This window comes from Perissodus microlepis, chromosome 23 (assembly GCF_051167445.1).
Source record: "Perissodus microlepis isolate ML-2025 ecotype Zambia chromosome 23, ASM5116744v1, whole genome shotgun sequence".
Taxonomy (NCBI): Eukaryota; Metazoa; Chordata; class Actinopteri; order Cichliformes; family Cichlidae; genus Perissodus; species Perissodus microlepis.
The window spans coordinates 1,047,298-1,070,441 of NC_140482.1; the positions used below are offsets into that span (position 1 = coordinate 1,047,298).

General features: G+C 42.1%; 2 protein-coding genes across 6 annotated transcripts in view; one reads left to right on the forward strand and one right to left on the reverse strand.

The window, feature by feature from the left end:
• Positions 1-2,167: 2,167 nt before the first annotated feature.
• On the reverse strand, positions 2,168-3,966 carry LOC146360626 (uncharacterized). The gene is made up of 3 exons (XM_084921232.1): positions 3,690-3,966; positions 3,397-3,531; positions 2,168-3,242 (listed from the first exon to the last, which is right to left on the reverse strand). Exons 1-3 carry the CDS (start codon positions 3,964-3,966, stop codon positions 2,389-2,391), a joined length of 1,266 nt encoding a protein of 421 aa, XP_084777358.1. The 3' UTR covers positions 2,168-2,388.
• A 5,325-nt stretch (positions 3,967-9,291) lies between these two features.
• Positions 9,292-23,144, forward strand: part of LOC146360627 (NACHT, LRR and PYD domains-containing protein 12-like) — a 62,819-nt gene continuing 48,966 nt past the window's right edge. For 3 of the 5 annotated variants that reach the window (XM_084921220.1, XM_084921221.1, XM_084921224.1), the window contains exons 1-6: positions 9,292-9,356; positions 13,019-13,220; positions 14,551-14,716; positions 18,482-18,613; positions 20,697-20,828; positions 22,912-23,043. In XM_084921220.1, coding sequence (XP_084777346.1) covers positions 14,577-14,716; positions 18,482-18,613; positions 20,697-20,828; positions 22,912-23,043 — 536 coding nt within the window. In that variant the 5' untranslated portion in view covers positions 9,292-9,356; positions 13,019-13,220; positions 14,551-14,576. The remainder of the gene's footprint in view (positions 9,357-13,018; positions 13,221-14,550; positions 14,717-18,481; positions 18,614-20,696; positions 20,829-22,911; positions 23,044-23,144) is intronic. The other 2 variants (XM_084921222.1, XM_084921223.1) reach the window with 1 other exon arrangement.

The following is a 23,144-nucleotide window of genomic DNA, read 5'->3' on the forward strand; positions in this document are numbered from 1 at the left end:
CTTCTGAGCTTGCAGTTAGTGGTAGAAGAAGAATTAAGTACAACTTCAGTGCATCCATATTTGTCCAGGTGTCAGAGTAACAGTGTAACTGCTGCTGACAGTACAGATGATGATGTACTGAAAAGAGTTATATTGACCTTAAAGTAGCATCACTCACAGAGGTGCATGCTGGTGAGGGTATTTCTGTAAAGGAAGTGCATGTACATGACTGCCTGTTCCTTTGTATTAAAACAATCTTAAAGTGAAACGTTGAGCAGACTCACATACAAACATAAAACATACTCATTTGCTCATTTTCATGTCAGTGAGTGTAATAATAAAAGGTAAAGAAAAATAAAATAAAAAACAGTGCCACACTTTATGTGGCAGCCGGTAAGACCAAACTGTGCTTTACTTGTATCAACCTTTTCTTTACCACCGCCTGACAGTTTCATGAATGTTCTTTATATGACCATAACTTTTTTACTGTTTGTGATAAAGACACATTTCAATTAGTTTCAGAAAGAAGAGAAGCTTTAGTGGCATATTCAGTGTATCACTGTAGCATAAAGCATTCACACAGGTTTCAAATGGTTCATTTGTATGGCTGGCAAGATTCATATAGAATGAGTCATAATGCTAAAAGTGACTCTTTGGTTTTTGTGGTCTTCACATGTTTAGAGCAATGAACTTCGAGCTAGAGCACTGTGCACTCAACAACGTGATGCTGAACACATGACCCCACTACTTAATAAAGAGATCTGTGTGTGTGTGTGTGTGTGTGTGTGTGTGTGTGTGTGTGTGTGTGTTTGTGTGTGTGAAAATATGTAAGTTATGCAATAAAGTTCTGAAATAAATTTCCATATTTCTGGATTTGACAATTACTCACATAAACTTCATGTATAGATACTGCAGATGTTTCTGAGCTTAAACCATTACACTGAAAAAGGAGATATGTCAGCATTATTGAAATATAAATTTAAATATATGCAAGTTAAAAATACTGAAGAACGGATGTTTTAGAACACCATTCAGCAGAAATATGTGGAGCAATCAAGTCATTTTTCACTTATTCCATTTATTTTGACATTATCTCACTGTGAATAACTGAAAGCAAATATTTATACAGTCCCAATCAAAAATTTAAGACCACTTGAAAAATTGTAAAAAAAAAAATCATATTGTGCATAGTTGGATCTTAACAAGGTTCCAAGTAGAGCTTCAACATGCAACAAGAAGAAATGGGAGTGAGACAAAACTTTTTTATGAGCTGGTCAATTTATTGAAAACAGCGCTTAAACCGAAACAGGCTGTTTTACAGCTGTTCAAAAGTTTAGGACCACATGCCTTTAAAAGGCCAAATCTGTGCAAAAATGTGGATTCATTGTCATTTACTGTCAGGTAGTCAAACTGTCATTACGTTCTGATGGCAAAGGCAAAACAACTTTCCTTTCTTGAACGCGGTCAGGTTGTTGTACTGCATAAGCAGGGTCTCTCGCAGCGCGCCATCGCTGCTGAGGTGGGATGCAGTAAGACAGTCATTTGGAATTTCTAAAATGAGGGTTATTGATCAAAAAAGTCAAGATCCAACTGGCTGTCTGTTAAGACACTGGATGATCCTCTATCCAAATTAAAAACTGACGCTGATTAAATGTTATAGGGCTTTGGAGTTGACGTCACGCCGCAGTGCATTGTGGGATCTCGGCGCCATGTCAGTAGGCCAGAAAGCAAAACAAGCGCACAGTGTTGGAGTCGGGACTGCCAGAACCATGCTCAAAATCAGCGCAAAAGACAAAGGGCTGTATCGCGACCGATTGTGCCCAGACGCCAAGAGACGGTACTTTGAAAAAATCTTTTCAACACAAATCTTTGTTACGGGCGCCAACCACTGTGACCTCGTTGTGTGGACACAGAGAGACCTTGCTGTGATTCGCGTCTTCCCTGCTGTGGATTTCTGGAAACCGCGCTTAAAGCAAGCACAAGACTTCTTTCGTAAAGTGTGCCTTCCTGAACTTGTTGGGAAATACTTCTCGAAACAACGTGCTGCTCTAAATAGCCTGTAATGTTTCATGTTGTGGTTAAAGATTGATGACAGCTGTGTGGTGCGATGTAAATAGTTTGCATTTCATTTTTATGTGATTGCTGTGTACATGTGAATAGATCTATAATAAAGAAAAACAAACAAATATACTATTCTTTTTTGTTTTATTAAAACAACTTCACACAAAGTACAACTATTTACAATGTACTGTACATCCAAAAAAACAGCTTTAAGAATACTCAACAGGAGCAAGTGTCATTTGGCCCTGGTTTGACAACAACACTGGGGCACATATTAACAAAAACACAGCAAACCTTAACGATCTTATCAAGAAGTGTTGTGTCTTCAGCCTCACATGATAAGAGTAATCAGATTGGCATTGTAGTGTGTAACATTTTGAACTTGTTGCGCAAACTACCTATTACTCGCTCAGCATGAATTCTCAGGTAGGCAATTGCTCTCGTTTGTTCAACGTCCCTTGCATCAAGTTGACAGTAGCCTTTTGTGAAAGCTGGAATCTTGACCTCCGCACACATCATTCCTACAGCATCTCTGATGTCAAAGCCTCTGTCAGCCAATACTACGTCCCCTGGTAACAGCTTTTGAAGAATGCCACATCTCTCTGTGATGTGTTTATCTGATGCACGACCCCCCCATCCCCTGGAAATGAAAGAATCAGGCCAGTGCACCAGTGCTCCTAAGCGGGCATACAAAACATCAATGGTATCGGTGAAGACAGAAGACAGTGTTTTGTGGGACGCATCGAATAGATGACAAAGATGCTGGACTGGAAGATCAAGTCTCAGACGCATTAGTGTGAGTAAGAGCATTTGGAAACCTGACAGTTTCTTCGATATTGGCAGGAAATCTTTGACAGTGTTGAAGAGGGACATTAAGACAGCATAACAATGTAGTCCAGTGTAATATCTTACATTTTCGGTATCGTCCTCTAAGAAAGTTTCATTCAGCTCTGTCTTTTGCAACTGTGCTCGAAGCAGTCTGTTCTCCTCCAACAGCCGGTTTATTTCTGCTCTGCCCTGTTGACTGCACACACAATCCTTCGTCTGCCCTTCAGCTTCCGTGACGCTGTCACTCCCATCACCACTGTCCACATTTGCAGCTGGTACGTCAACCTCCACTTGTCCAACACAACTGCTGTCCACTGCCTCCATGACATGGTTATTTTGTTGTTGTTCTTCTGTCAGACCATCGATCATCAAGCCTGTAAGATAAAAATAGTGCATAGACATAAGGTTAATGTACACCAATATTACAATGACAGGTGTGTGATTCATCTTTAAGTTATGTGCGGATTAGTGTACCATAAGAGCAATTTAGTATGTTTTTAGAGGGGGGGGGGGGGGGGGGGTGTTTACCTGCAATGGGTGCTCTTTTTCGCTTCCGTTGCATACGCCTTGCGTCCGAGTCTGACACAGGTTTGTCGTCGTGCCCCATGTGCAGTGTTGGTGCCCAGTCTGGATTTGTTACATCCATTTCATATGCTGGTTTGCCTGCAATAATGCCAAATCAAAAGCTACTCAGTCGACATGACGTGGTTCTGCAGCATCACACATTAGCATGTTTTATCTCATTATCTATGACCGCAGCGCATTGAAAAAAAAAACACTAAAAGCCTTTTAATAGTGATATGAATTAATTTAGAACTCACCGGAGAGAAAATGCCGCGAGCAAACCAACAAAAAGCTGGGGATTGCACGGAACTCGATATCCGCTCGTCTCACCGCTGCAATCCATGCCTGGCGTCTTTGTTTGGTGATATCGGATACATGGGATCCCTCACGTTGCTGCCAGGATGGAAAACGATGAAAAGATAGCCCATTATACAATTTCTTGCCTTCACGATCGTGAGATCTAACGTTGCAACCGACTACACAACACGTACGAACCATAGCTGAAGCTGTATCCTTTGTCTGGCCTACTGTCATGGCGGCGGGGGGCGTGGCCCGCCTCCTGTGACATCACGCTCCAAAGCCCTATATGTTTTCATACATTTATCAACATACAGAGAATGCAAGTGTGTTAACTTTGTTCAAATAAAGTTTTCAGTCAGTTAAAGTCAGACTGAAGCCAACTGAAGTCAGAAAAATGAAGACATGCAAAAGTGTTAAAATTTTTGTTAAGATGCTTTCCCTGTGTCCTTGTCTCAGTTATGTTTCATGTCTGTTATTTTCTGGTCTGCCTATTCCTCTCTTGTAGTTTTTTTGCTTAATATTTGCTTATTAATAAACAATATATATGTTTGTAATTTGAAGGAGTCATTTGGTGTCACCCAGTAGCTGTCGTGTTATTCAATTATACGCGGGTCCACTGTACGATTCATAACCACACTTTATTTTCTTGTTCTTGCTCTGCCCCCACATAACATAACATTCTATACAAAAACACACCGGTCTCGCCCTCTAGCTGCCATCAGCCTAACTACACTGACCGGCTGCATTAACATCTACTGTACAATGCAATTACACCACATCTCCCCTTTCTAGAATCAATGGGTAGACTACCATTGACTCACCAGACCTTAGAGGGTTATTCTGCCTCTGTGGCTGGAAGGTCTGGTCCTGCGCTTACCTGTAAGGAATACTATATAACGAAAATCTTAACTCTAATTAACCTGTTAAGTAACACAAATTCTTACATGCTAACTTGTCACACCCCCAGCATTTCCCAACTTCTGAACATGCATATTTGAAAATGACAACCTTTTAGCTTTTACACTTTTACCCTTACTGTGCAAACAATACTACGAAAGAGGGGCATTCTTGTGTAAAACTGTCCTTTCCATCTTATCCGTCACAAGTCCAATCTGGTTGGTCTCACAACCACTCTTCCGGATCTGGTTCTGGGTGTAGATGGAAGCTCTGGAGAAACTGTCTCTGGCATGTCCGTGGAGCACTGCTCCCCGGCTTCTGCAGATTCTGGCTCCCCATTATTGCTCTCAGTTTGGTCTGGAGAGTGTTTCATGGGAACAAGATGCCGGCGATTCCGCCTAATTGTCCCACGAGGTCCCTCCACGAGATATGATCATGGTGTGGAGTGGCTGCCAATAACGGTGCCGCTGGCTCTCTGGTCTGTTATCCACACTTCTTGGCCTGGAGTGAGCCTGTCGAGGCTGCGTGCGCGATGACGAAGGTTATATGACTGTGCCTCTTTAGTCCTCCTCTCCTTTTCCCTCCGGGCGACAACCACACTATCAGGAAGTGCGGGGTCAAGCAGAGATGGCAGTATTGGCACCGTGGTGCGAAGCCGTCTCCCCATCAAGAGTTGGGCTGGACTATAGCCATTCTGCAGTGGGATGGCTCTGTAAGCGAGCAGAGCCAAGTGTGGATCAGCAGCTTTCCGCAATAGATTCTTGACAGTCTTAACTGCTCGTTCGGCTTCGCCATTGCTTTGGGGATATTTCGGGCTGCTTGTGATGTGACGGAAGCCATACACTTTTGCAAATGTCTCAAAAGCTGCCCCTGAAAACTGTGGCCCATTATCTGTTACCAGCTGCTCGGGGATCCCATGACGTGCAAAAATCCCTTTGAGATGATGGATCGCGTCCTCTGACCTTGAAGGTGTGAGAGGGGCAATCTCAACAAATCTTGAGGCATAATCCACAACAAGAAGGTAGGTTTTCCCTCTCAGCATAAACAGATCGGCTCCTAGCTTTTGCCACGGCCACCCCGGATACTGTGATGGCATCAGCGGTTCTGTGTGGTTTTCTCTCACTTGGCAACATGTCCGACAGTTAAGGACAAGCTCATTTATCTGCTGGCTTAGCCCTGGCCACCAAACCGACTGTCGTGCTCGCTGTCTGCACTTAACCACTCCCTGGTGACCTTCGTGTAGTCTGGTGAGCACATCATTTCTCATAGTTGCAGGTATAACCAACCTGTCCCCTTTGATTAGCAGACCATCATGTACGGTGAGGAACGCCCGTTCTGCCCAGTACAGTCTTAGCGCTGGTTCGCTGTTGAAATGTGTGGGCCATCCTTCCTCACACAGCTGCATCACGCGAGCACATACGCTGTCCCTCTTCAGCTCTTCTCTCAGCTGCTCCAAGAAATTGTTGCTAGCTGGCAGATTGTCCATCAACATGTCCACGTAAATATTTGTTCTCTCCAACAACTCCTTGTCTTGAAGTGTTTCTTTTGCTTTCACTGGAGATCGTGAGAGCGTGTCAGCTGTCCACAGGTGTTTGCCTGGTACATGCGAAATCGAGTAGGAATATCGCATGAGGCGCATCCTAAAGCGTTGAATTCTGGGAGGGAGCGCATCCAGAGTTTGTGCCCCCAGCAGACTTAGCAGCGGCTTATGGTCTGTCTCCATTTGAAAGTGTTTGCCAATAAGAAAGTTGCGGAACCGCTCACAAGCCCAGGTCAGACCTAAAGCCTCCTTTTCAACCTGAGCGTATCTCTGTTCTGTTGCATTGAGGGAGCGTGACGTGTAGGCAACGGGTCTCCACTCCTCATCCCATCTTTGAAGCAACACACCCCCTAAGCCAGACGATGATGCGTCCGCTGACACCTTGCAGTCACGGCTTGGGTCATACATGGCCAACACTGGCGGTGATGTGAGTGCATCTTTCAGGTTCTGAAATGCTCTAGCCTGGTCAATGTCCCATCTCCAGCAGTTTTTCTTAGACAGTAAGTCTCTTAGAGGTTTGTCCCTCTCTGCGAGCTGTGGGATAAACTTCCCAAGCTGGTTAACCATTCCCAGAAAGCTCCTTAACTCACTCACACTTTGTGGCTCCTTCATCTCCCTCACAGCCTGGGTCTTGCTTGGGTCAGGGCTGATACCGCTGGCTGAGAGAACATGCCCTAAAAACGTCACCTGCTGTTTCGTGATGTCGCACTTGTTAATGTTTAGGGTGATGCCAGCTTTTTGGATCCTGCCCAGCACAGCGTGTAGGCGAGAGTCATGCTCCTCCTGCGTTCTGCCCCAGACCAGCACGTCGTCCATGTGGCAAACCACCCCTTCCATACCATCTGTGACCTCTGTGACCATCCTGTTCTGGAAATGCTCCGGTGCTGAAGCAATCCCGAAGGGCAGTCTCTTGAAGTAATAACGCCCAAACGGTGTGATGAAAGTGGTGTATTTGGCTGAGCTTTCCGTCAGAGGTATCTGCCAAAACCCCATATTAGCGTCCAGCTTGCTGAATATGCTGGCACCAGCCAATCTGCCCAATGTTTCCTCCACCGATGGCAGTATGTACTTCTCTCGACACACAGACTCATTGAGGTGTGTAAGGTCGACACATATGCGTACATCTTCTGTCTTCTTCGGTACCACCACCATGCCTGAGCACCAATCAGTTGGCTCCTCAATCCTGCTGATCACCCCTAGTTCTTCCATACGGGCCAGCTCCTGCTTAACTTTGTCCATCAGAGGCAACGGGATTCTCCGTGGCGTCTTCAAGGAAAAAGGTTGAGCTCCAGGTTTCAGTTTGATGTCGTACGGCTGACGTACTTCACCGAGACCACTGCACAGCTTTGGGTAGCACTTTTTAAGCGTCTCTATAGTTATGCTCTCCAGACGAGCCACAAGCTCCAGCTTGCTAATGGCAGGTCTCCCCAGCAAAGCAGTGTGCAGGTGTCTGATGACAAAGACATCCTCAAGTATTTCTTTGTCTCCCTTCCTCAGTGCAAGCTCACTGACACCAACGACATCCAAACGACTCCTCCCGGGACCCAGCAGAGCCTTGGTTGGTTTGTGGAGACTGGGGGGTGGTTGTGTCTGTAGAGCTCCTTAAACACCTTAAGGGGTAGGACTGTCACATCGGCACCTGTATCAATTTTAAATGACACGTTTTTGTTGTTTATGCTTAAGTCGACAGTCCACGGCTCACCCTCACACTTAACACTGCCCAGGAACAAACCATGTTCATCCTCTTCAACCTCATGCACTGTTTTTGGTGCCCTGCATACACGCCTGTAATGTCCTTTTTTTCCACATGCATGGCATTTCACTTCATTCGCTGGACAATCCTGCTTTGAATGGGATGGAGCGCCACCACATTTCTGACAGGTTGGCCCTTTTTTGCCGTCTTCTTGGAATCCACGTGTTTTAGCTTGACGACTATCAGTCTGGAGCGGTTTGGTTCTAACAGGCTTACGACTGATTTTATGCACTCTATCTACTGACTTAGCATCGCAAGCCTCAGCTCTAGAGTCACCTCGCAAGGAGGATTGTTGTCGCTTTACCTCTTCACTTTGCCTCGCCATGTTGATAGCCCTCTGCAAAGTCAAATCTGGGTCAAGCTGCATGCGTTCTGACAGCCGTTTGTCCGTGAGACCGACAACCAGCCTATCGCGTATCAGCTCATCATGTAGCACTCCATAGTTGCAATGTTCTGCTAGCGCATACAGTGCTGTCACAAAAGCATCCACTGTCTCATTTTCTCCCTGTCGGCGCATATTGAATTTGGCGCGCTCATAGATCACATTTTTCTTCACAATGAAAAAAGCCTGGAAAACATCACGTACCCCGTCATACGTTGTCCTTTGCTCCGCTGTTAAACTCAGACCGCGAAGCACATCGTCCGTCTCGTCTCCCATGCAGTAAATCAACGTGTTGACTTGGTTTTCCTCTGAGCTGACGTTCAAATTACTGGCGAGACGGAATCTCTCGAACCTCCGTATCCATTTGGACCAGGATTCCGGTGGCTGGATGCTGAATGTCGCGCTCGGCCCCGCCGGTGCTCTCTGTGCAGTCTCATCCGCCATATTCTCCCCTCGTTTTTCCGCGAGCTCCGCCAGACACAGGTTCGTTCAGTCGAGGTTATATGGATCAGTACAGGACTTCTGACACCATGTCGTGTTATTCAATTATACGCGGGTCCACTGTACGATTCATAACCACACTTTATTTTCTTGTTCTTGCTCTGCCCCCACATAACATAACATTCTATACAAAAACACACCGGTCTCGCCCTCTAGCTGCCATCAGCCTAACTACGCTGACCGGCTGCATTAACATCTACTGTACAATGCAATTACACCACAGTAGCCAAGGTACAGAGGGCGCAGGGGGCTGCGACGACGAGCCCGCAGGCCCTGCCGGCAGCCAGTCGCACCAGAGCAGACCAAACCCCAGTCCCAGAGGCCCGAGGTACAAGGGCACCTCACCCCCGGAAAGAGCTGAGAAGAGCCCCAGATGTGGGGTCAGTAACTGTCCCAAAATGCAGTGCGTGTCCTGGATGGACTAAAGAAGGCTGAACGAAGTTTAAAAACTACAAGTCCCAGCATCCTCTGTGTTTAGGGAGGAGCAGTGAAAGTGAAAGTGTTGATCCTCCGTTCAGAGTAGCAGGAGGAGGAAGGTGGAGCTGAGGCAGGTGAGTGTTAACATGAATATGTTTCTTCTTATGACATAAAATAATTCCACGCTGTTCGTGTCTGTGGGTGAAACGTGAGGCCGGTCGGCTCCTCTGAGCGCTGGTTTCCTGTAAGTAGAGAGGAAGTGAGTTTAGCTGAGAGAGCAGGAGGAGAGTGAGAGCTGTGCTGATGCAGGTGAGTGTTAATACCGGTCTGACATTACTGTCTCTCTGTGGCGGGAACAACAGGCTCCGTCAGTGGAGGCAAAAATAATCAGACTTTGGTTTTTCAAAGGAAACTACTTTATGTCGGAAGAGGCCGCGCGCTGATTGGATAGCGACTTGTCCATCTCAAGTTATTAGCCAATGAGCGCGCAGGTTCACAGTAAGACCCGCCCTTATCACGACGTCTTTTAAAACTAAAATGGCGACAGAAACTCGGTGAGTGGAGTTCAGGCTGACTTTATGAAAGTGCGACGTTTGAGCCACTTCCTGTTCTCAGTCCCGGCGTCCTGATCACCGAGGTTTCTGTTGCTGTGATATCTGATATTGATTATATCGGTAAACAGGCTGTAGGCCGAAACATCAGGTCTGATCTGAAAATCCCTTCAGAAACAAACTTTAAGAGTTTTATGTCCGTGAGGCCGCACGCTGATTGGATAACCACCTGTCAGTCTCAAGTTATTAGCCAATGAACCTGCTCCATAGTAAACCAGATCATCATCATCGTCGTCGTCGTCAGTCTTACAGCAGAAACTGTTCCTTACTTTGTGCCTGTGGGTCCAGGTTCATTACTGAAGTCTAGATTTTTCCTTTGGACAGCTCACTCCTCATAGGCGCACAGCTGGATGCTGCAAACTCTGCTCTGTCCTCCATCATCACCCTCAGTCAGTCTGAGAGGTGAAGCACAAACACTCAGTGAGTTCACATTAACAGAACTAACTGAGTTACAGTCGCTGACCTCTGACCTGTCATGAAACCTAGGAACCAGGTGACATGATCCACATTAGGATTAGAGAAACCCGACTTCACCTGCTGACTCTGAACACTTTAAGATTCACATTTAGAAAACAAAAAAAGGCTGAAAACGGAGCATCAGAGAAAATCCTTCATATGTTTGAAACTGCTTCACTTCCCTAACGTCTTCTTGTATGATGCCACAGACTTTTCTGAGCTCTCAGTGCTTCTAAACCTCTAAACTCCAATGGATGCATCAGAGATTTTACACTTCACCTGAATTATCACATTGGCCAATAGTTGTCAAAACATTAGGTATAGTAGGTCTCAAAAATGATACCTGTGCACATATTTGACAAAATATGTCAAAACTGTCATATTTGTTCAATCCAGCATGAAAACTGAAATAACATTTTCTGTTTTATTTTAAATATTATAAATCATTCAGCAATTGTCACGATTTGTTTTGCAAAGTTTTTTATTAGTGTGTGCTCAAATATGCGACTTTACAGGACAGCAACTATTTTTTTCTGTTGCCATTACTCAGACATTTTTAGATGCAGCTTTTCCAAATTACAAATTCATTTGATGGTTAAAAAAAAAAAAAGACCTGTGAAAATTTCAGGCTTTTATCTTTTTTTTTTAGATATTCATGTTCAAGCATCGCCTCAGGGTTTAATGTCAAAAAAAAGGCCTGAAAGTGGGACCAGAAAATGACTTCAGATGGAGTTAGCCTGTTTTTATACTGCATGTGCTCATTGTTCTTTATGAAATAACTGTGGGGGAGAGGTTCTGTTTGTAAGCTAATAACCTGCTGTGAGTGCTTCCTGACAAAAATCATCAATGTTATTTCATCAGCAGAGAAATCACAGCCAGCTGACTTAAACAGGGAATGGGCTCCTCTTTGGTTTTCTCTTTTCTCTTGTTTGCTTTGTGTTCTTTTAAATATTCAGTCCACTTAATAATGAAAAACTTCTAGTTAGCATAGTATACAGGTTTAGGTGTGTGGGTGTGGTCTCTGAAAGGAACAGAAAGAAAATCCTCAATTACTAAGATGTTCACATCAACAACTCAAGAGTACATCAACATAAACACAGGTTGGAAATAAACTAAGCAGAAAAGCTCTGTGCCATGCCCACGTTCCTCCCTGCCCATTGTCTCTGGCATACAAAGCGGTGAAGTATCCTCTACTGGCAACTCTAAAAAACTACCGGAGAAACTAACAACTGAAGAGAATAAAACCATAACTACCGGGCCTTTAGTACAAACATTGAGTTTCAGTTTCACTTACACAGAGACAGCCCAGCCTAACTGGGTCAGTGCTGACAAACCTGTAGAGCAGGGGTGGAGAACTCCAGGCCTCGAGGGCCAGTGTCCTGCAGTTTTTAGATAACACCCTGGGTCAGCACCCCTGAATCAAATGATTAGTTTATTACCAGGCTTCTGGAGAACTACAAGATATGTCGAGGAGGTCATTTAGCGATTTAAATCAGCTGTGTTGGATCAAGGTCACATCTAAAGCCTGCAGGACACCGGCCCTCGAGCCCTGTAGAAGACACTGCTACACACTATTGGCACACCCAATGAATGCCTTGTTTAAATGTTATCGCCCCCTAGTGTCCAAATGCGAAATACAACGACACAAAAAAGAGAAAATGTCTCTTTGTTGAAGATGATCAGACAGGGAGAGGCTCATGAACTCGAAATGATTTTATTAATTAAGTCATTTTTAATATTTGATTATGTGATTAGTCGACTAACAGATGTGCCAACTATGACACATCAACTATGTCAACTTTGCGCCTGCATGTGTGTGATAAAGCACTATACACTACTTCTGGTGGTTTACAACACACACACACACACACACACACACACACACACACACACACACACACACACACACACACACCAAATCTCAGCTGATTTCTTGTAAATGGGGAAGGTAATGAAAGTGAAAGTGTTCAGTCGTTCAACTATTTAGTGTGAAAGAACAAAACAAAAGTCATCCCATCTCAAAAAAGAACTTTTATTTTCTATCTCTGATTTCTCCAGAAATGTTATAATACAAAGTTTGAACATATATGATGATTGCTGTGAACCTTCATATTTTAAATACTCTGGAAGATAAAATCGTCTACTGAGCCACTTTCAGGCCATTTTTTTGCACACTGAAATCTGGGGAATGTTTGAACATGAATATCTCAAAATTATTAAAGATTAAAGCTTAAAATTTTCTCCATATAAGAGTATTTAGTTCAGACATTTTCAGTGACTCTCTGTGTGCATCAATAACTCTGAGCACTCTGAGCAGTTCTCTTCCTTTGTCGGCCAGATGAAACCTGCAGCAGGGCCGGATGGATGCATAAACACAACCTGAACATCCTTCTCTTCCTCTCTCAATAAAGCAGTGACTTTTCCTTGTACCAGGCAGCTTTTGGTGTTAGTTTTCCTGGGTCTGGTGACCCAGTGGCTTTGGTTATGATATGTGTCTATAGTTTTTATTTTGTGTTTATTTAGTTTTAGTATTCCTTGCTCCACGACTCATGTTAAGGTTTCCTGATGTGTAGTTTTTAGTTTTGTTACGACGCCTTCCCTGTGTCCTTGTCTCCTTGTCTCAGTTATGTTTCATGTTGGTTATTTTCTGGTCTGCCTGTTTCTCTCTTGTAGTTTTTTTGCATAATATTTGCTTATTAATAAACAATATATATGTTTGTAATTTGAAGGAGTCATTTGGTGTCACCCAGTAGCCCCAGATGTGGGGTTAGTAACTATCCCAAAATGCAGTGCGTGTCCTGGATGGACTAAAGAAGGCTGAACGAAGTTTAAAAACTACAAGTCCCAGCATCCTCTGTGTTTAGGGAGGAGCATTGAAAGTGTTGATTCTCCGTTCAGAGCAGCAGGAGGAGGAAGGTGGAGCTGAGGCAGGTGAGTGTTAACATGAATATGTTTCTTCTTATGACATAAAATAATTCCACGCTGTTCGTGTCTGTGGGTGAAACGTGAGGCCGGTCGGCTCCTCTGAGCGCTGGTTTCCTGTAAGTAGAGAGGAAGTGAGTTTAGCTGAGAGAGCAGGAGAGTGAGAGCTGTGCTGATGCAGGTGAGTGTTAACACCGCTCTGACATTACTGTCTCTCTGTGGCGGGAACAACAGGCTCCGTCAGTGGAGGCAAAAATAATCAGACTTTGGTTTTTCAAACGAAACTACTTTATGTTGGGAGAAGACGCGCGCTCATTGGATAACGGCTTGTCAACCTCAAGTTATTAGCAAATGAGCGCGCAGGTTCACAGTAAGACCCGCCCTTATCACGACGTCTTTTAAAACTAAAATGGCGACAGGAACTCGGTGAGTGGAGTTCAGGCTGACTATGAAAGTGCGACGTTTGAGCCACTTCCTGTTCTCAGTTCCGGCGTTCTGATCACCGAGGTTTCTGTTGCTCTGATATCTGATATTGATTATATCGGTAAACAGGCTGTAGGCCGAAACATCAGGTCTGATCTGAAAATCCCTTCAGAAACAAACTTTAAGAGTTTTATGTCCGCGTGAGGCCGCACGCTGATTGGATAACCACCTGTCAGTCTCAGGGTATTAGCCAATGAGCGCGCAGATTCACAGTAAGACCTTATCACGTCATTCTTTTAAACTAAAACATCGACAGTAAAACTGTAACGTGTCCTGTGATCTATAAACACTCTGTGATGAATAATCTGAAGTCATTTTGAGCCTGACAGTAGTTTCCTGTCACAGAGCAGAAGCTGCAGGCAGTTTTTGGCACCTTTATATTTAATTTATTCCAAAATAAATCAATAAAGGTAGAAAAGAACTCTCAGTGACATTAAAAATCTATTTTTAAAGACAGATGTGACCAAGTGCAACAAATATAAGATGACATGTTTACAGATATTTGAAGTATTGATCATATGTAGAACACAGAGCAGGTCCAATAACAGAGTCATCCTGCTCACAAACAGCAGTTTGGTTTCATGAGCTCACTTCCTGCAGTGATCCTCAGCTTCTCTCCAAAGGAGCCGTAACATGTGGGCTCCTCACCATGATGATGATCCCAAACACACTGAGTTCCTTCATCCACCTGATCATGTACTTATTAAATAATGTGATGGTTTTGGTGTTTTTTAAAGACTTTGAGCCTCTAAAATAACTGGTTTGGACTTTAGGGCCAAAGCTCCAACATTAGAAACCCGTCAGTGTGATGCTTCCAGTACAACAGCACCTCTGAGTGTGTGTGTTTACCTCTCAGACTAACTCCACCCTGACATCAAGAAGATGGAGGAAGAGGACGGAGCAGCATCTGCAGCATTCAGCTGTGTGTCTGTGAGGAGTGACGGGGTTACACAGACACCTCCACCTTACAGTCATGGACCTGCAGCAACAATGTTCTTCAATCATGGAGCTCAGCTGACCATGTAAGAGATCTGCTAACTCAGAGTTTAAAGGTTGTTTATATACATGTATTCTACCAGTGACATCATAAATGATTCCTTATGGTCGTGTTGATTTAAAAAAAGAACCAAATCTGAGAGCAGCTCCAACCCTTTAGTTTAAAATCAGCTGATTTAGTTTTTTTTCCTACAGTAACTTCAGTGTATTTAATCAGAATCAGATACTTTATTAATCCTTAATGAAAGTATGTGTTTGCAGTTACTCTAACACAGTAACAATAACTGACTGAACTAATGACATAATACAATATATATGACAGTGTTACAGAATATAAGAAATGGCTCTAATATATACAAACAGCTCAATCATAAATATCCAGAATATTACAAATGATCACTCTTCATTTGTAGGTTTTAGTGGACTCCTAGTACTGTGTAGTGGTTTTGTAGAAATGAGCAGTGATGCCCTTCTTACCATCTTTCCAGAAACATAAGTGATCTGGAAGCTGTTAGGCTTACTTACAGCAGCAGCACTTTCTGCACCTGCATAAACTCCAGAACACATTTCTCCAGAACACGTTTCTTTCCCCTCGCCATCTCCCTTCTTAACAGTTGACCTGTCACACTGCTCCCACTGGCAGACTGCAGCTGCACCTTATGTACATTTTGTAGTATTCATTCCACCTCATTCATTTCTGTATTTTATGTATATAAGTTTAGATTCGTTATTTATAGTTGGTTTACACAGCTTTGTGTATGTATGTGTAATGTGTGTATATATAGACACGTGTGTGTGTGTGTGTGTGTGTGTGTGTGTGTGTGTGTGTGTGTGTGTGTGAGATTTACATTGCTGTGCTTGAGAGCCACCATCTACCGGAACCAAATTCCCTGTATGTGTCTGCACATATACTTGGCCAATAAACACGATTCTGATTTAGTAACAGTGTTTGTTGCTGTATGTGCTGCAGCTTTTTTTTTTTTTTTTTTTGAGAGTTAATATTTTGGCTGATAATTTTGACTGGGAAACTCAAAGCTCAATAGCCTGTATCAACAGAAATTCACTGCAGTCTGTGTAATATTTGATGTGTCATAATTTATTCCAGTCTATCTTGCAAATTAGAGGTGGGAATCACCATACATCCCACAATACGATATTATCACAATACTTAACGCACGATACGATATTATTGCAATTTTTTTAAAATATTTTGCAATATTCAGATTCTGTACATAAAGGTAAACTTTATCAATATTCATTTTATCTAATATCAAAGTTTCACACTCAGTCTTTCTCTCATTTCAGTCAGTTTTATTGTTGACAAACTTGAACGGTTTGTATTACAGTCTAGTCCAACTTAACTGAATGCAACCATCTGGTACAATTATAGCTATTCTGAACTATGAAATTTGTGAAAACTATGCAGCCCCTTCAGCAACTGAAGAATTTGAAAGTAAATTAAAACAAAATATAATTTTACATTAAATAAAAAAGTTTTAAACGTAATTAAAATAAAACGTGTCTTAAATTAAAATAAGTAAACTGTCATGTTTATTGCTGCCAACAAAAAGTTAAACACATTTGGACAGTGTCAGGATTGTTGCTCAGAAAAAGGATCAACATGCTCTGAAGTCAGAGCACAAAAACCTTTTTTGTAACAAAATATCGATTTCTGCTGTCCCTGTATCGATACATTATTAGCAAACAAAATATCACGATACTACACAGAATCGATTTTTTCCCCCACCCCTATTGCAAATACATATTTGTGTTGCAATGTCATACACAAACACAACTATTAGATCCTTAAGATCAAACCTGTGTCATTCTTTTGGTCCACTGCAGTGTAGTAAGCCATCAGACGCCCCTATTTGAAACTAAGAATATTACATGAAATTGGTTGTTTGGCCAAAAATGGGTAAATGATGTAATTTGGTAAAAAAAAGAAAACAACCATAATTTTTATGTGTTGTTTAGAATGAAAGCAATTTTACCTAAATTGCATGATTTAGCACTGTCAATAACAAGGAATTTAACTGAACTGTACAATGTGAAAAGCAACTTTTAGGTCAACAAAGAGACTGCAGAGGTGCTGAAAAGAATGGCATATTTATAACTTTAACTATGAGGTATATTTAATACCAACATACCTTTGAAAGGCAAAGCATTTTTAATGGGTCCATTTATATGCTCCTCGATCTTTGCCCTGACAGCAGGGCTGAAAGTGGGGCACAGAGGGCAGTGAAACAGCCAACACGTGGTGCATTCCTGCAATTCTGGCTTGGAGGCAGAACTCCAAATTGATATTTGCATCTAAGACAGAGAGAAACAGATAAACGGCATATACACATTTAAGTTCAGGTTTTAGCAGAAATAACACGTTACAGTTAGCATGTAAGAGATTTGGGAGAAAATTCTTTACAAGCCACTTTTATTTGTGACATATGTATATATTGACATAGACAATTTAACTAAGGCTAACTAAAATCTGGGCAAAAAAAGGAGAACAGAATGGAATAGAGAATATTAGTATTTATAAATGTATAAATCTCTTTGTGACAAACTTTACAGTGTTGATGCAGGTGGAATGAAAGACATGAACAAAGTGCAATATGCAGTAAATGGAACAATGTGCATTGATGTTACAGATAGTGAAAAGTAGTTCAATAACAAGAAAAAATCAAATATGTTTGAAACTGACCACTAAATGCTAACCAGAGGTGTTAAAAGTACACATTCCTTACTAAAGTTTAGATACCTCGGCGGTCTGACCGTTGTTGTAACGCTAACAAAGTGCCAACATAATCAGTGTAAGCAAAGTAGATGATTCCTAGAATTATATAATTATTAACGGCAAATTTATACATGAAAGACTCTGTGCCAACCTTTACGATCGACTTGCAAGGTTTCCACAGTCCATGATCCATGCAGGAATGTGTTTCTCCCTACTGTGGAGGTCACATGTTTCTGCCTATTGTGGAGGTCACGTGTTTCTGGTTACTGTGGAGGTCCCAATATGGCGCTCCCCAGTGGCTGCAGCCAGACCCTTCTCGCCTACCCGGCCGTCGGTGGACACGGCCCACGTAGACCGCGAAGGCTGGGTCCTCAGCAGGATGTGGCCTATGAATTGGGACACAGCTTGTGTACTAGATGGAGTTATACAGAGATATCCACAGGAAGGAATAATTTCTTGGGTCTTTCAATGGTGCATTATGGGTAATCTTAGTCTCTCACTGAGTATGCTCCTGTGACTGGCTAGCACAATACTACCAATACTAAAATACTTACATACATTTAAATATTTTAGTGTTGCTAAAATGATTAAGCTTGCAATATATTAGTATTGCAAGCTTAATGTCCGGGCAAGATATCTGTCGCCAAAGTGCTCGATCATAGGGGTCATATGATTGTTAGATTTTCTCTGCATGTATTATTGTAGGGTCTACCTTTCAATATAAAGCGCCTTGAGTCAACTGTTGTTGTGAATTAGCGCTGTATAAATAAAATTGAATTTAATCAACCTTGAATCACAGGTCAGAGGTCAAATGTGACACGAGATTTTAAAATCTCAAATGGTCCTGTCTGTACTAACTGTCAGTTATCATGTTTACAGACAGAATGACACAAAATCATATCCTTGTTTTCCTGTGAACATCTCTGCAGCTGTTTGTAATCTAATCTGAGATTACTGTCACTGACAGAAACTATGACATCATTTAGTTTGTGTGTTTACAGCTGCTTAAAAGATTTTAACCAGAGAATCTATCTCTGATTGATGTGTGTGTTTGCAGAGGTCAGAGGTCACAGTCTCCAGTATCCAGCTGTGTGTCTGTGAGGAGTGACTGGTCCAAAGAAAATCCTGTACACTTCAGTGATGAACCTGCACCAACAATGTTCTTCAGTCATGGACCCCAGCTGACCATGTAAGAGAGCTGCTAACTGTAATTCTACCACTGACATCATAGTTTATTCCTAACAGTGGTCTGTGTATGATGATGCTCGTTTTGGGTGTATTTTCCTGCTGATGCAAATGCATCTACTTTACCCTTCATCTGTCATTTTGGACCAAAACATGCAATGAAACAGATCCAGGCTGTTCACCCTCAAAGTAAAACTTTGTTTTTTAACATGTGTTAGTTTATTTTGTGTATGCACTTTACATTGGAGTTGTTGTCATGACAACAACAAACTGTATGTGAGCTCCTACAGAGTAGTCTCCTTAAATGAACGGAGGATTCAGGGTCACCTGGTCCAGCCCTAACTATATGCTTTAGCAAAAAGGAAAGTTTGAAGCCTAATCTTGAAAGTAGAGATAGTGTCTGTCTCCTGAATCCAAACTGGAAGCTGGTTCCACAGAAGAGGGGCCTGAAAACTGAAGGCTCTGCCTCCCATTCTACTTTTAAATACTCTAGGAATTCATCTTCACACACTCAGGTCAATTATGGTGTTCCACAGGGTTCAGTGCTAGGACCAATTCTGTTTACATTATACATGCTTCCCTTAGGCCAGGGGTCAGCAACCTTTAACACCCAAAGAGCCACTTGGACCCGGTTTCCACGCAAAAGAAAACACTGAGAGCCGCAAATACCTTTTGAAATCTAAAATGAAGATAACACTGTATGTATTGTTTTTTTTATTTTTTTTTACCTTTATGCTTTGTGTGAACAACTAAAGTAAGTAAGTAAGTAAAGTTTATTTATTAAGTGCTTTTCACAGACAGGCAGTCACAAAGTGCTGTACACAAATATTACATTTTAACAATACAATCAATAGACATTATACACAATGTAAAAGATCAAATGTAAATAATGTAAAGAATATAAAATAAGTAGATCAACAAAAGGTTTGTTTGAAAAGAAAAGTTTTTAATTGCTTTTTAAAAGAATCCACAGAGCAACTAAGGTGTGTTGCTTATGAAATCCATGAAGTGCTACAGAGAAAATTACATTTTATTTATGTAATGAACACATTTGAACTCTTAAAGAAATATAACAAAAGGAAAGACACCCAGCTGAACTAAAATGATGTAGCAAACAAAAACTGTTGTGAGCCGCCACCCTTATATCTCCTTTGGGCTTTTGGAGCCTTGACCTGACTTTTAAAAAATAATTGGAAAAAAGCTCTATGCTGCTGAAAAAAAGAAAAATAGATATTTGCAAAATTCTGCCTAAATTTGTATTTTACCTGGTTAATGTGTGTGGCGGGGCGTGGTCTGCAGCGCCGCTGCAGGGGAGTCAGACGCACCTGAGCGGCACCTGCAATCACGCCTCGCCGCCTTAACGTCTGTGCTGTTGTGTTGGTGTGTGTCAGGCTGTGAGCTGAAAAGCTACAGCCGGCTGTGTGCGTACAGCAACCGTGTGTGAAAAGCGGTCAATAAAGAGATGCTGAAAAGCGTGTTCATGCAAACATCGTCGGGTCTGCCGTGATATGTTTACAATAAGACTTCTGGTCCCGAACCTCTGCGCACAGCGTCTGCAGATCGGGGCTGTACGAAGTCACTTTCATCTTTACGCAGGACTGTAAGCTGTCGTCTGTGAGGCGTGAGCGGTGTTTGTGTTTAACATAGTTCACGGTGGAGAACAGCTGCTGACATAATGTGGATCTGAAGATCCATAATTGGCCTACCTGGGGTTGAAAGTCTCGATAAATGCACAGCGTTTCGGCGGGTACACCGGCTTCCGCGAGTGTGACGCTTATTTTGAGCGATGAAAAAATAATAAAATATAATTTTAATTTTATATTTCAAAATCACAATAATCTTCCAATTTAGAACTACAAGTTAAAGAAGAACTAAACACAAATAAAATACACTTCAGCTAAATACTTCTAATTTATTTTCCCAAACCACACGGAGCCGCAAAATAAAGACTAAAGAGCCGCAGGTTGCCGACCCCTGCCTTAGGCAGTATCATCAGAAGACATAGCATACATTTTCACTGCTATGCTGATGACACACAGCTCTATGTGTCCACATATGAAAAGAAATATGTTTTTTTCTGTTTGCAGAGGTCAGAGGTCACAGTCTCCAGTATCCAGCTGTGTGTCTGTGAGGAGTGACTGGTCCAAAGAAAATCCTGTACACTTCAGTGATGAACCTGCACCAACAATGTTCTTCAGTCATGGACCCCAGCTGACCATGTAAGAGAGCTGCTAACTGTAATTCTACCACTGACATCATAGTTTATTCCTAACAGTGGTCTGTGTATGATGATGCTCGTTTTGGGTGTATTTTCCTGCTGATGCAAATGCATCTACTTTACCCTTCATCTGTCATTTTGGACCAAAACATGCAATGAAACAGATCCAGGCTGTTCACCCTCAAAGTAAAACTTTGTTTTTTAACATGTGTTAGTTTATTTTGTGTATGCACTTTACATTGGAGTTGTTGTCATGACAACAACAAACTGTATGTGAGCTCCTACAGAGTAGTCTCCTTAAATGAACGGAGGATTCAGGGTCACCTGGTCCAGCCCTAACTATATGCTTTAGCAAAAAGGAAAGTTTGAAGCCTAATCTTGAAAGTAGAGATAGTGTCTGTCTCCTGAATCCAAACTGGAAGCTGGTTCCACAGAAGAGGGGCCTGAAAACTGAAGGCTCTGCCTCCCATTCTACTTTTAAATACTCTAGGAATTCATCTTCACACACTCAGGTCAATTATGGTGTTCCACAGGGTTCAGTGCTAGGACCAATTCTGTTTACATTATACATGCTTCCCTTAGGCCAGGGGTCAGCAACCTTTAACACCCAAAGAGCCACTTGGACCCGGTTTCCACGCAAAAGAAAACACTGAGAGCCGCAAATACCTTTTGAAATCTAAAATGAAGATAACACTGTATGTATTGTTTTTTTTATTTTTTTTTACCTTTATGCTTTGTGTGAACAACTAAAGTAAGTAAGTAAGTAAAGTTTATTTATTAAGTGCTTTTCACAGACAGGCAGTCACAAAGTGCTGTACACAAATATTACATTTTAACAATACAATCAATAGACATTATACACAATGTAAAAGATCAAATGTAAATAATGTAAAGAATATAAAATAAGTAGATCAACAAAAGGTTTGTTTGAAAAGAAAAGTTTTTAATTGCTTTTTAAAAGAATCCACAGAGCAACTAAGGTGTGTTGCTTATGAAATCCATGAAGTGCTACAGAGAAAATTACATTTTATTTATGTAATGAACACATTTGAACTCTTAAAGAAATATAACAAAAGGAAAGACACCCAGCTGAACTAAAATGATGTAGCAAACAAAAACTGTTGTGAGCCGCCACCCTTATATCTCCTTTGGGCTTTTGGAGCCTTGACCTGACTTTTAAAAAATAATTGGAAAAAAGCTCTATGCTGCTGAAAAAAAGAAAAATAGATATTTGCAAAATTCTGCCTAAATTTGTATTTTACCTGGTTAATGTGTGTGGCGGGGCGTGGTCTGCAGCGCCGCTGCAGGGGAGTCAGACGCACCTGAGCGGCACCTGCAATCACGCCTCGCCGCCTTAACGTCTGTGCTGTTGTGTTGGTGTGTGTCAGGCTGTGAGCTGAAAAGCTACAGCCGGCTGTGTGCGTACAGCAACCGTGTGTGAAAAGCGGTCAATAAAGAGATGCTGAAAAGCGTGTTCATGCAAACATCGTCGGGTCTGCCGTGATATGTTTACAATAAGACTTCTGGTCCCGAACCTCTGCGCACAGCGTCTGCAGATCGGGGCTGTACGAAGTCACTTTCATCTTTACGCAGGACTGTAAGCTGTCGTCTGTGAGGCGTGAGCGGTGTTTGTGTTTAACATAGTTCACGGTGGAGAACAGCTGCTGACATAATGTGGATCTGAAGATCCATAATTGGCCTACCTGGGGTTGAAAGTCTCGATAAATGCACAGCGTTTCGGCGGGTACACCGGCTTCCGCGAGTGTGACGCTTATTTTGAGCGATGAAAAAATAATAAAATATAATTTTAATTTTATATTTCAAAATCACAATAATCTTCCAATTTAGAACTACAAGTTAAAGAAGAACTAAACACAAATAAAATACACTTCAGCTAAATACTTCTAATTTATTTTCCCAAACCACACGGAGCCGCAAAATAAAGACTAAAGAGCCGCAGGTTGCCGACCCCTGCCTTAGGCAGTATCATCAGAAGACATAGCATACATTTTCACTGCTATGCTGATGACACACAGCTCTATGTGTCCACATATGAAAAGAAATATGTTTTTTTCTGTTTGCAGAGGTCAGAGGTCACAGTCTCCAGTATCCAGCTGTGTGTCTGTGAGGAGTGACTGGTCCAAAGAAAATCCTGTACACTTCAGTGATGAACCTGCACCAACAATGTTCTTCAGTCATGGACCCCAGCTGACCATGTAAGAGATCTGCTGACTCATTTATAGGTGTTTGAAGTTGTTGACCACTTTATTATTACAGTTAGTGGGGATAGGTTAATTGGTCAATCTAAATTGTGAGT